The sequence below is a fragment of the Diplodia seriata genome, assembly GCF_021436955.1.
Source record: "Diplodia seriata strain FDS-637 chromosome Unknown scaffold_1, whole genome shotgun sequence".
In the NCBI taxonomy this organism is placed as follows: Eukaryota; Fungi; Ascomycota; class Dothideomycetes; order Botryosphaeriales; family Botryosphaeriaceae; genus Diplodia; species Diplodia seriata.
Window position 1 is genome coordinate 441,188 of NW_027117308.1, and position 12,860 is coordinate 454,047.

Genomic DNA, 12,860 nt, shown 5'->3' on the forward strand with positions numbered 1-12,860 from the left:
GACGATGTTCTTGATGATTCCGGTATCTGCGCCGAATGTGAGGATGTTGCTTTGTCCGTTTTCAACGAAAAGGTGCTGGAAGGTCTCCGGGAACCTCTGCGGAGTGAGGTGCTCGATATAGAAGGCCTTTGCTTGGACTGCACAGGTGGTAAACGTAGGAGGAGTGTTTGCCGTCTTCCTCATCATAAGGACCTGGGAGAAGATTGGATTCGGCTGTGAGGGAGCATTGACGCAGAAAGCTATGCACAATGGTTATACAGAATAACAAGGCAGATACGTGTAGGCTCATTTCTTTCATCACCCGCTGTGGGCATGGTTTCTGGTTCCTTCCAATTGAGGTGAGGTTTCGTCTAAGCGCCCCGATCCGGTTAGCTCCAGATGCCACGATACCTCGAGGCAACCGCGTCGTCGCTGCTCTCTTCCTCTTCACCAACGCCTCCATCACCATTCGGCAACTCGGGGCAACATGGACGAGGCTCCTTCGCCCGACAGCGGCAACGACGAGCATGGCCACCGCGCCACCAAGCGCCAGAAGACAGACACCAGGCTCACTTCTGCACTCTCTCACACGCACTGGAGTCCCGCCACCGGTGCTGTCGAGCCCGTGAAAGCTATTGCACCTACCGGCGACATCGTGCTGCTTCTCTGCGATGACACCAAACTGCGCGTCCACTCTGTCGTCCTGAAACTCGCATCACCCGTCTTTCGCGCCATGTTCGGACCTCACTTCAGTGAAGGCCAGAACCTGAGTGAGACGAACCCAAAAGAAGTACCACTTCCAGGTGACCCTGCGGAGCCAATGACATTGATCTGCGAGATACTCCATCACCAGCATCCGTCCAGTTCTTTCCGGTCAGAGCTCTTAGAACCACTCGTCAGCTTGGTGCACAAGTATGATCTTGTCGATGCCATGGGGTTCAAAGTTGCGGCCTTTCTGGAACATGAACTACCAGCAGCGAAGGAAAATGAATTCTCCGACCTTGGAGACCAGGGACTCTTGGCAATGGCATACCTGTTGAAGGATAAAAGGTCCTTCAACCTGATCAGTCGAGAAGTGGTCATCTTCTACGAGGGGTCTTTTTCCGACTTGTATGATCCATTCGACATACTTCCTTCGAAACTTCTCGGTGAGTCTTCCTGTACTTGCTATACAAAACGAGTTAGCTGACCGCTCCGAAGTCGCCCTTGAGAAACACAAAACAGAAGTGCTCAAGAACCTGGATTCCACCATCACTACGACTGTAACCACGTGGCTTGAAGATTTGAATAGCATGAGCCCGGACTGCCTTTTCTCACATGGAACACCCAAGGACTGCTGCAGGAAACTTCTTGGCGGCTTACTTGGGAACGATGACGACATCTTGAATAGTGAGTTCGATGAGAGTGTCGCGTATCGCTTCGAGTACTGGAGGAATTCGTACCGTAAGAACAGAACAGTGGCTGTGGCCAAGTATTTCGAACATTGTTGGGATTTGTGGTTGGTCAATCACCTGTGCACGCAGTGCCGGGTGAGCGACCTGGCTACAAAGGCTTTACCCCACTTGCTACGGCTGGCCGTGGAGGTACAGTACTCCGAGATATCCGGATTGTCTCTTGAGAGATTCTGAACCACTCACGGGGCCCCAATTCCTCCAAATATCAGATTGCAAGCTAGCTTTACGAAGGAAAATGCTATGGAAACCGAATTCCAGGGCCGGTAAATAGCTTTACAGGTTCCCACACTTGAGTCTGTAGTCGAAGAACATCATGAACATCTCTATTCAGTGCATATACAGGTGACTCCAACAGCCTTCATTTTGTCATTTGCGATTGAAAAGAAGCCAGGTCTTAGCTGGCCTGGCAATTGAAACTATCTGCGGTTGAATTTGCATCGACTTCCGCCCAATATATAGGAATTTCAAAGCTTCTGAGTTGACTGCTGAGGCTCTGGCTAACCATGCGGGATGCGGCATGGTGCAGTGGGCTTCTGAGGAAAGGCGCGAGCACAGTCCAGACACAAGCCTGCCATGTCCTGAAATAACCGTCCCACTATACGCTCCAGCTCCTGTTGCAGCCGATATGACCCCGAGAGGGCCGAGACGCCAGAAAGGAATTCTCGGCATTGCATACACAAACTCTGGAGAAGCTGCCCACTCTTCAATTTTCCAACGAAAGTCGGGTTCGGTTTGAGAGGTGTACTGGGATTCGGAGCCCTCCAGTAACGGAACTGCGCCTCTAAGCAGTCGCTACGAATTTTGTCCATGTCATAGGCCAAGTCTTTTAGAATGATGTGACAGCAGGGGGTCAGGCCGCCCTTACTGACCCTTGAGCAGGAGTCTGTGAGGGAGTCATTTTCGCTGAAGTTGAACCATCTTTCCATGACATAGCGGACGACTTTGTTCAGGTTTGATTGTTTCTCAACAGCGTCCGATTGAAGTGAAGCTGGGATTACAGGGTCAGAAGCTCATCATGCGGATGAGATTAATCGGAGGGGGTTGCTCACCTAATACAGAGTATGGGAGCGGGTGCTCTTCCAGCAAAAGCGGGGCCAGATCAAGATAGTGCGTATTGTGGCGGCGCATCAAGGCCAAGCTAACGGTTCTGAATGCGCGTGGAGTGTCCAATAGATGTGCGGCCAGCAGAAGCTCCTCAGGATGTTCCTGGTACCATAGCTTGTCATAGGGAATGCAAAGTTCATCGGCGAGCCAAGCTTCGCTCGTGAACCGCATCGCGTCCTTCGTATCGTACTTGTCCACCAGCCTCGCAAACGTGATCCAGTTGACTGGCAGCACTGTTCCTTTGTAATGCAGGGCTTCGCAGATAATCTTCATGCTGGCAAAGTCGTCGTCCGGAAGCGGGATGACCGTCGGCTCTTCGGTGGTGGCTTGACTGAGGTTCTGGCCCTCGCGGAAATGCGGGCCCAACATGGCTCGGAAGACGGGTGACGACAGCTTCATGACCTTGGAACAGACACGCAGAGCCTCTCCCTGGCCGGGCTGCTCAAAGTAGAATAGCACATCTCCTTCGGGGTCGATGTCTGTGATCATGGTCTCTGGGTCGATTCCCGTAGTCGGGCTCTGTGTGCGACGCTTTTTGCTCTTGTGCGCCGGGTCGGCGTCGTCGTCAGCCATGTTGTGTTGCGGTACTGTTTGACGTGAGGCTTCGGAAGGTGAAGCGGACAAGTCCATCCCCGCCGAGCGCGATCGAAGAAATTCTACACGCGCCTGTCAGGGTCCAGGCTCTACGTCACCGGTAGACAGAGGCTCCTTCCGGAACAACCTAGGCTAAGGCCACGGTGACAAACGAATTGCCCACCCGGATCTGCCTTACAGAACAATTCTACATGGGGTAGGTAGTTGAATACAAGATCCGGATATAAATATAAGTTTTAAATTCGTGCACTTATGTCTGGATCATGTATTCAACCGCCTACCTAAATATTTTATTTCGGAATTTATGGAAGGCACATGGGGGTGTGCAATTTCTTTCGTCACCCGCCGTGGTAGTTAGCGGATCCCTGCGGCAGCTGGTTCAGGGTCTTGCCTTGTTTCTCTCCAGCTGGTGGGGAGGCTTATACCAGGGTATTCTCTACCAAGGTTCACGAGTCGATATTACATTGGAAAGGTCGCGGTTGTCGCGTCTACCATGTGTACCACCCGGAGCTTTGCGCAAGGGACAGAGTGAGATAGGCTGTGCATCTGTCTCAAAGACATTAGACCATACTCATGTGGATGGTGGAATCTTGTGTCTAGGCGTGTTTTTACAAAGACCGTTTCAAAACTCACATCTGCGTTTGGATGTTTGCCTCAACTGCACGCGTGAGATAAAAGTATCCTTCGCGGGGCTCAGAGGGCTCATGTCTTCTGTGCCCCGCTGTGGCATCCAATCTCACCACTGGGTAAAGACATTTGTTCAGATAGTAACCATTGCGTAGGACTCTGCTATATCACAACGTGAGATGTTTTGCTGTCAGAGCGAACGTCTAAGATCAATTAGTGTATTGTCCATATTTACCTACAACGCCTCATGTCCTTCATACACCATATTCATCCACTCATTATCCTTCGTCTGCCCGCAATCGTACACCCACCGCGTATCATTACCACCTCTTGAATGCTTTTTCGAGCGCCGCACTCCGAATCCATTCCACTGGACATTCTCCCCGCAAACCCTTCCACACATCATGATCCTGTCCTAGACTGGCAGCTCCGAATTCCTCGCTCCGCCCGAGATTCTTTCCAAGAAATTCGCCGCGTACGGACCAACGTAGGGAATCGGTCTCACGAAGCCGGCGATGGTCGCGAAGAAGTCGCCGAAGAGGACGAAGATGCCGTACAGCTCGACGCAGAAGCCGATCAACGGCCAGCGGAAGAGGATAAGCAGGATGCCGGTCACGAAGGCGGCGGTGCCAGCGATCTTTTGACGGCGCGCGAAGAAGAGGAGTGTCTTCTGGAGGCCGATGATGAGAGTGAGACCGCAGATGAAGAGGATCTGTGTGGCTCGTCAGAGAGGGAGGGATGAACGAGTCGGCGAGAGGTTTCCGAGGCAGCGAAAGAAGAAGCAGAGACGTACGTTGCCCATTGCTAGCCTATGCGACATGTTAGCGCTCTCGTCCATCGAGTCCACTGCAGCATGCAGGAAACTCACAGTGCCCTATCGAAGAACATCATCACGCCCGCCAGGAGGAAGAAGCCGCCTGTATCCACCAGCGTCAGATCTCGACTGCATTCCTCCAAGAACATAACTTTTTGGACAGTGCGCGCCGGCGGCGCCGCAAGAGACGAGAGGCGGCTGCGCACGCCGGATTTATTCGTACCTACCCCCTGAGCAGAAGGCAACTCCGACCTCTAGTTGTCTCCACGTTAGCTTGTCGTCCATTCATTGCGAGGTATGCGCAACTCGGCGGCGGAGCGAGGGATGGGAGTGAAGCCTGGACGCACTTTGGGAATCGCTGAGCCAGAACGAAGGCATTTTGGCGGTCGTCTGATCGGAACGAAGTGTACAAAGTATTAGGAAAAAGGCAAGCAAAGGCGGCACAGTAGCGAAGAGAATTGGGCGGTGTAGAGCGCGTTCGAATGTAGGGTGGAAGGAGTGTCTGGCGCTTGTCGGGCACGACGGAGGTGATCGGCCGCTAGAGTGGCCTCTGACTTAGCGCGAGGTACGGCGCGCACGCGCGTTTCTTGGCGCGTTCGCACAAAAAGATCGTGCAGCCCAGTCTGTCGCTTCCCGCAGCCTCGACTCCCGCCCACGCATCCCGGAGAGCCGCATCAAGTGGCGGCCAGCCACAGCGCATTCAAATGCACCCTTCCAGCCTGCGATTGATGCCTCCCGAAGCTGTACACGCAGTGGGCTTTCTTGCTTCTGTCAAACCTTCGTGAGGCGTATTGGAGGAACAGCTGATGATTTCACTGGAAGAACCAGCTTTGCCTGTCGCATACTGCCATCTCTGAACACTGCTGCAGACCATTGGATACATTCTCTCGGGTATCTCTTTATTGTTTTCTCAACTAACGACACATATGCATCTCTTCAGTCCATCATCGAATTACAGCACCGCCTTGGCAACAGTTTGAACCTTTCTACTGTAACTGAGGTCTCGTTCCGTGAGGCCTCGGTACCCTGCCACCTTGGGCGAAGACCAAAACATGATCCCGATTAAGCCGGAGCGTCTTCTTGAACCCTGTCTCGAGAGGGGCAGGGCGGGTGGAAGAGGTTTGACTTTGTGGTTCAGACATGCCATCGTAGCACATTTGAGTAGTTGAGAGATATTCAGCACCTGCCATGCATGGGAAGGATCCAGTCTCTTCTGCGGACGTTCGTACTTTCTGCGTGATACCGATACCAGTCTTGGTTCGCGGACGCCGTAGTTGCCAACCGTTGAGCTTGCTGGTGTTTTATTTCAGAACGGTGTGCGCTCCTCTGGCAGCAAGGTATCCTTCCGTCGTGCTCTGTCCCATCAATCTGATGTTGCCAAAAATCTCCGCATTGTGGTACCGCAGTCTCGTCTTGGGATCCGTATACGCCGCCGGCAAACCCGTGATGTCGCAGTACTTCCGCTTGACCTGCAAGCTCGGAGGCGCCTCGATGTTCGTGTATGTAACCGCTGGGCCCGCACCCATACCACTCGCTGACGCAGCCGCCCTTCCGTTCTTTTCCAGCACCATAGCTGACAGGTTCTGGGCGGCCTGTGCGATGTTCGAACCGGGGGTCGCGCTGCCCGCACCGGAGGCAGCCATGACGGCGGGGGTGGAGCTGCCGCTGTTGTTTTGGGTGGCCATGACCGAGGCTTCTTTGCGCTGTGCCTCGGCGATGATCTGCTTGACGTTCTTGTTGCGGCGCTGTGGCGGCTTCCAGCTGGGGTTGCGGAACGGCTTGTGGACGCGGAACATGTCGAGGCGGTCGAGCAGGGCCTGGTGGTCCAGCTCCGTGGGGTTGTGCGTGATGGGCGCCATGGTGGGAAGATGAAGGAGCTTGTGGGAGGGTGGCGGGCGTGGCCGGTGGTTGAGGCTATGAGCGAGACGCGCTGCTTTACGACAAGCTGAATTGGGGGAGCTCCCGGGCAGATACCGTATCAGGGTTAGCGGCTCTTGCTCGGTGTTGATGGGCTCGTAGGGCTGCGAGCTGGCGCCGCGGAAATCAACAAACACGCCGCCAACGAGCAACGCAGTCACGCCCTGCACGCAGTACCGAGGCCAGACAACATGGTATGCAGTTTTCGCTATTGCGTGATGAGTGTGGATGCTGACTCGTGGCCCCAGGAAAGCCCGCACGAGCACCAGCAGAGCCTACTCCTTGGGCGCATCATTAACAACGTAGTATGTTTGGCGTAGGCACCAAGTCCGTATGCATGCTCATGGATTCATGCAGGAGAAGCTCAATGAAGCGGTCATGGTCCTGAACAAGAATCTCCAGGTCCGCCCATTCCTGCCTCCCGCCAAGCGGCATGGGCTGACAAGGTTGCAGGAAATCAACATCCAGAACATGAACGTCGAGCTGGTCGCCCAGATGTTCAAGAACTACCAATCCAACGTGCTCTTCCATCTTGAAGGTCGGTCAAGTTTCGTCTCCAACTGGTTCCAGCGATGCTGACGGCGTCGCAGCCACGGATAGCCTGAAGGAGCCGGTGGAGCAGTGAGACCGATGGCACCTTCCAATCCGCATGAACGATGCGGGCGTAGATTCTCTCTGATTTCTTTCCTAAGCATTGCTGGCTGGACATGGTGGTTGAATTGATGGGTACTTGGCGTTTGTCGCCGCAGAAGAGCGGGCCGGGGTTGATTGGAAGCTTGACGATCTGCGGCGCTTGGTGCTTTGTGGAGCTCCTCCGGACTTTAGACACCTGAGATACCTTAGCTTTCTACTTCTCGCAACACACCGCGCCCGCCCAGCTCCTCCACCGTGACCCCTCGCTTCCGACCGCTAGACCATGACATAGCAGCTCCACGCATACTCGTCCCCACCCCAAGCCCATCGCCGACACCATGGTCCAGCCCTCCCCCGACGGCGCCGCGCAGGATGTGCGCAACGCGAAGCCGAGCCCTGAGAGGATATGGTCGCTCAAGGACCCTCCATTCGAGGGAATCCGCGACATCGACAGCGAGGGCTACCGGCGCAGCGATTCCAATACCGCTATCGTCATCGACAATGGTACGAGTCGTCTTCTGGTCCAGCTGTACAGCTCCCACCTACTAACCTAGCTGCGATGCAGGCTCGTCCTCCGTGCGTGCCGGCTGGGCCTTTGATGAAAGCCCACGCCTGTCGGTCGCACCGATGATGGCGCGTTACAGAGACCGCAAGCTCAACACCACCTTCCAATTCATCGGCAACGAGGTCTACGCCGACGGCACTGCGCGCGGCCAGGCCAAGAACGTGTACGAACCCGGAACGAATGTCATCAACAACTGGGATGCGATGGAGGGTGTTCTAGACTATGTCTTCACAAAGATGGGGGTGGACGGCTCCAGCGGTGGCATCAATCGCCCCGTCGTCATGACCGAGCCCGTTGCGAACCTGGGATATTCGCGAAGGAGTATGTCCGCAGCTCCAGCGCGTACAAGGCGCAGGCTAACCCCGGTTTTTCTACAGCTATGTCTGAGATCCTTTTTGAGCTATATGGCGCGCCCTCTGCGGCCTTCGGCATCGACTCCCTCTTCTCGTACAACTACAACAATGGCAAGAACGGCCTCGTCGTCTCCTCGTCCTACACCTCCACCCACCTGATCCCCGTTGTCGAGTCCAAAGCCATGCTCTCCCACACCACACGCATCAACTGGGGCCGTTTCCAGAGCGCCGAATTTCTCCAGAAACTGCTCCGTCTCAAATACCCGACTTTCCCTGGGAAGCTTCCCGACATTCAAGCCGAAGACCTCGTCCGCGAGCATTGCTACGTATCGCAAGATTACGAAAATGAGCTGAGCAAATACCTTGACTGGACCGGGCTGGAAGAACGAAACCATGTCATCCAATTCCCTTTCACGGAGCAGGTGGTGGTGCAAAAGACGGAGGAGGAGCTGGCACGTGCTGCGGAGAAGCGCAAGGAGAGTGGCAGAAGATTGCAGGAACAAGCAGCTAAGATGCGCTTGGAGAAGCTGATCGCCAAGGAGCAGGAGCTGGCGTACTACAAAGAGCTCCAGGTCAGGCTATCAGAAACAACCAAGAAAGAAGGAAAGCGCATCCTGGAGGGAGAGGATTTTGATGATGAGGCGCAGCTGGAGAAGAGGATCAGGGAGTTGGATAAATCCATCCGGAAGGCTAGGAATAAGGATGTCGGTGATCTGGAGGAGGAAGAGAACGAGCCGCCAACATTCCCGCTCGTGGATGTACCGGATGACCAGCTTGATGAGGAGGGTCTGAAGCAGAAGCGCCAGCAGCGGTTGATGAAGTCTAACCACGAGGCACGCCAACGTGCAAAGGCCGAGAAGGAGCGCGAGAAGGCAAGGATTGCGGAAGAAGAGCGCTTGGACAACGAGAGAAGAGAGAATGACCCCGAGACTTGGATTGAGGAGAGAAGAGTAGCACGCCAGGTCCGTCTCCCAAACATGACGTGGCTTACCCCCAAAGCTAACCAGCGGACAGGCCATCATTCAGAAGATCAAGGATCGGGAACGCTTGAAAGCCGACCTGGGTAACCGCAAGTCTCTCGCCGCACAAATGCGGATGAAGAGCATCGCCAATCTCGCGTCCGACACTCCCAATAAGAAACGCCGTCGCGGCGCCGACGAAGACACATTCGGAGCCGACGATGCCGACTGGGGTGTCTACCGCACAATCGCCACGGGCGAAGGGTCAGACGACGAGGAAGAAGAGGATCTGAACACGTCGCTCAAGGCCATCGAGTCCCAGCTTCTTAAGCACGACCCCAAGTTCACCGAGGACAGCACCCGCGACGCGCAGATGGACTGGACCAAGTCCCTCATACATAGCTTTACTCACGGGCCGTACTCATTCGACCCTGAGTCGCAGCGCCAAGCGCACCAGATCCATCTCAACGTCGAGCGGATTCGCGTCCCAGAGGTCGTTTTCCAGCCATCCATTGCCGGCCTCGATCAGGCTGGCATCGTGGAGATAGCGTCCAGCATCTTGACTGAGCGCCTCGCCGACCATCCCCGTCAGAAGGACGTGCTGAGGGATGTTTTCCTGACTGGTGGGAACACGGTCTTCAAGGGTTTCGAGGACAGATTGCGGAATGACCTCAGGGCGTGTCTACCGATCGATGTAGAGCTGGTGGTCAGGAAAGCGAAGGATCCAGTGCTAGATGCTTGGAGGGGCGCCGCGAGGTGGGCCAAGAGTGGGGAGAGTAAGAAGAGCTGGGTCAGCAAGGCCGAGTGGGCGGAGAAGGGTGGCGATTATATCAAGGTGAGTTGAACTCGAGAAAGTGATTGGGTGAATCGTTGAGCTGACAGTACATTTACAGGAGCATGATTTTGGCAACTCTTACTCGTGGTGAGCACGGATAAGGAATGGAGCGTAGAGCCGGGTTAGACATTTGCTACCTAGTTATTTCTGACCACATGACACGGTTTCCCCTAGCCGAATAAGTATTCTCTAATGAACGAACCTGAACTGTCACAAGGGCTCAAGTGTTCGCTTCTTGTTGCCCACGTGGACCAAGCTCCCATCTTGGTCGGGGCGTGGACAACACCCGCCGCAGGAGGAAGGACCCTGACTTTACCCGTACTTAAAGCATTTCCAGCTCTACGAATCTCTCTTACCCAAACAACCTACCAACCCTCAACTCGCCACCCCTAGGGGAAAAAAAAAAGCTCGCCCCACCCGGACGGATATGGCGGGCACCGGGCCGAGCTATAACCCTCCCAGCCAGAAGCCAGTCAGCCCTGCTGCCGCACTCACTGCTAATATGGATCTGGATCGTCACTCAGCTCATATTTCGAAGCCTTCAACCCAGCAAACCTTCTCTCGTGGGAATACGCCGTTTGAGGAAAGCGGTGATGAAAACGGGGAACTCGAGGTTGGAGATGGCTTCGAGCGAGACGTTGAGGATACACCCGCCAACTCAGCCAGAAATTCCCGAAGCTTCGAGGCCGCCGCTGAGAAACGCTTCGAAACCGACAATGAGATGGACCTCGACGGCAGAATCGATACAGTGACCAACCACGAACACGTCTCACCCGTCATGGACAACTACCCCGGTTCTGATACCGACCTCTCCACTGATAGCAATTCCTATGACAGTGAAGAGAGCGTTGACGCCTATGAGGTACAGTTTCTAAATCATCGTTCTGGACGACTGACGACTGACCTATCTCATCAGCTCATGGACGAGGACCACGAAGACAATTCCCAGACCCCAGTGCGTCACCTCAAGAAGCCCGGTCACCAGCCAGACACAGCAGCAACCCGCAAGCGCGCCTCGACATCAGCCGCCACCTCCACCAGCAACACGCCCGCCGCCTCCTCCAGCGGCGCAGCCACCACGGGCAGCAGGCGGGCCGCGGCCTTCGCCAAGGGCGGCCGGGCCGTCGGCACGACGCTCGACGAGGTCGACACGCTCATCTTCAGCATGAAGGCGGCCGGGCACGGCGACAAGGCCATCTCGACGCTGCTGGGCGAGCGGGGGCTCGCGCGGTACGACCCGAAGACCATCTCGACCCGGTACCGGCGCATCCGCGAGGCGCGGATGGCCGAGACGGACGCCGCGCTGCGCACGCGCCGCCAGCGCTGGAGCGCCGAGGAAGACGCCGCGCTGATGGACGCGCACCTGCACGCGCTGCGCCGCCAGGACGAGGAGATGGCGCGCCTGCGCAAGAGGCTGTTCAAGGACGTCGCGTTTCGCGTGGCCGAGACGCTGCCCGGCGCGTTTTACTCGGCGCTGGCGTGTGAGAGGAGGTATGCGGAGTTGAGCAGTGGGATGGCGGTGACGGAGAGGGATTTGAGGGATCCGGAGGTGGAGAGGGCGGAGGGGATGAGGAGACTGACGGCGGTTTGGGAGGCGGATATGAAAAGGGTGAGGGGAGAGACAAGGGAATGGGAGGATGGGATTCAGAGGGAGTTGGCGGAAGGCGAGAGGGAGAGGAGGAGGGAAAAGAGGGTCGAGAGGGGCGGTACGGTCAAGGAGGCGGCAGCTCGGCGTGGGCCAGCGAAGAGAGGCAGGCCTAAGGGGCCTAGGCCGAAAGTGGCCGCGAAAACAAGCGAGTAGGGTCGTTATGGGCAGTTAGATTGGCAGTAAGTCACTGAGCAGGAGATAGGACCATTTGGCCACGAGTCAGTCAGATGGAGGTGGTTTTATTGGATGGGTGCAGGAAGGTCGATTCAGTCTCACGAATGACTGAAATGATGGAGCGTAGTTTTGCCAATGCACATAACGCGCAGGGCGCAGACCCACAATTGCGGTACCGCAGAATGATAATAGAAGTAATCCAACCAAAGAGAAATCTATGCCCAAGCACCTTACTTTACCAACGCCACCGGCATAGTCATCATTCATCGGCCGCGCATCAGAAGACCGCTGCATCATCCTCAACGGATCACCAACGTTGCAAGTCCTTTGCCGCATGCCACAGAACAGATCACACGTCCAACTCAACTAGCGGCTCCGCGCAGTCCGCGCCACTGGCAACACTCGGGCATCCCGGCATGCATTCTCGCGACGCAACCCCACACCAGGGCCTCGCCCCCAATCGCATAATCAGCGTCCTTTGCGGCTGCCGGCCGGCAGACTTGCCAACCATTGACGCGCCTTTGCGGATAACCTCCCGCATCGCAAGTTCGCAAGCACCCAAAAAACATACCAGACTAATAAAGGGACAGCGGCTAGAAGTCGAGTCGACGTTAGGCCACTTACCCCGGACCCACCCCCGCTTTCTTTTGCTGTCTACCCCGCACATTGACGCTTACCTAGTGACGACAGCCGCCGCCCCACCAATTGTGCGTGCGAATGGCATTTCCGGGCGCCGGAATGAGCGGTTTTAGGAAGTACCGAGCCTTCTCGCTCAGGATCCCACCTCCGCATCGTCGGGTAAGAGGCTCTATGGACACGTCAAACCTGCGTCGTATTCCCAAAGAAACTCAACCAGGACCCGCCCGGTGGGTTGAGTAGGCTCAAGGAGTAGCAGCTGAATCTGCGGCTCCGCTGAGATCAGATTGCGAGGGAACTTTGCCGGGTATCGTGCAGGGACTCTTCAGTATCAGAGTAAGCTTTGGGAGACCATACCTTCCTCAGATGACGGTCTTTCAGTGACTGATTGGAGTCTTTGGGGCTACGTTTCACGCCTGCTTTCCGTTTTGTGGATTTTGCACCGTCGCCGCTGGTTTCCGCTGCCACATTAGTCTCCACTGCCTCCTTCCAACAGCATCTAGAGTCAACGAGGCAGAGGCTCGATGCATGCAGAACTTTCCTATCTCAGCCAGAAGCGGGGGTAGAT

General features: G+C 55.7%; 6 protein-coding genes across 6 annotated transcripts; 3 read left to right on the forward strand and 3 right to left on the reverse strand.

Moving 5' to 3' along the window:
- Nucleotides 1-466: 466 nt before the first annotated feature.
- SLS55_000129 (uncharacterized protein) lies at nt 467-1,607 on the forward strand (the record flags this gene model as incomplete). The annotated part of the gene is made up of 2 exons (XM_066771644.1): nt 467-1,127; nt 1,180-1,607. 2 exons carry the CDS (start codon nt 467-469, stop codon nt 1,605-1,607), a joined length of 1,089 nt encoding a protein of 362 aa, XP_066636923.1.
- Nucleotides 1,608-2,435: 828 nt separating this feature from the next.
- Nucleotides 2,436-3,110, reverse strand: SLS55_000130 (uncharacterized protein; the record flags this gene model as incomplete). Its single annotated transcript, XM_066771645.1, has 1 exon — nt 2,436-3,110. One exon carries the CDS (start codon nt 3,108-3,110, stop codon nt 2,436-2,438), a length of 675 nt encoding a protein of 224 aa, XP_066636924.1.
- A 1,063-nt stretch (nt 3,111-4,173) lies between these two features.
- On the reverse strand, nt 4,174-4,560 carry GOT1 (Golgi Transport; the record flags this gene model as incomplete). The annotated part of the gene is made up of 2 exons (XM_066771646.1): nt 4,174-4,470; nt 4,552-4,560. 2 exons carry the CDS (start codon nt 4,558-4,560, stop codon nt 4,174-4,176), a joined length of 306 nt encoding a protein of 101 aa, XP_066636925.1.
- Nucleotides 4,561-5,873: 1,313 nt separating this feature from the next.
- IES6 (chromatin-remodeling complex subunit ies6) lies at nt 5,874-6,431 on the reverse strand (the record flags this gene model as incomplete). The annotated part of the gene is made up of 1 exon (XM_066771647.1): nt 5,874-6,431. The coding sequence occupies one exon, from the start codon at nt 6,429-6,431 to the stop codon at nt 5,874-5,876; it is 558 nt and encodes a 185-aa protein (XP_066636926.1).
- A 436-nt stretch (nt 6,432-6,867) lies between these two features.
- DAD4 (DASH complex subunit dad4) lies at nt 6,868-7,114 on the forward strand (the record flags this gene model as incomplete). Its single annotated transcript, XM_066771648.1, has 2 exons — nt 6,868-7,027; nt 7,080-7,114. The coding sequence occupies 2 exons, from the start codon at nt 6,868-6,870 to the stop codon at nt 7,112-7,114; spliced, it is 195 nt and encodes a 64-aa protein (XP_066636927.1).
- Nucleotides 7,115-7,460: 346 nt separating this feature from the next.
- Nucleotides 7,461-11,635, forward strand: ARP5 (Actin-related protein 5; the record flags this gene model as incomplete). The annotated part of the gene is made up of 7 exons (XM_066771649.1): nt 7,461-7,626; nt 7,688-8,008; nt 8,065-9,002; nt 9,055-9,834; nt 9,893-9,921; nt 10,297-10,696; nt 10,751-11,635. The coding sequence occupies 7 exons, from the start codon at nt 7,461-7,463 to the stop codon at nt 11,633-11,635; spliced, it is 3,519 nt and encodes a 1,172-aa protein (XP_066636928.1).
- Nucleotides 11,636-12,860: the final 1,225 nt, after the last annotated feature.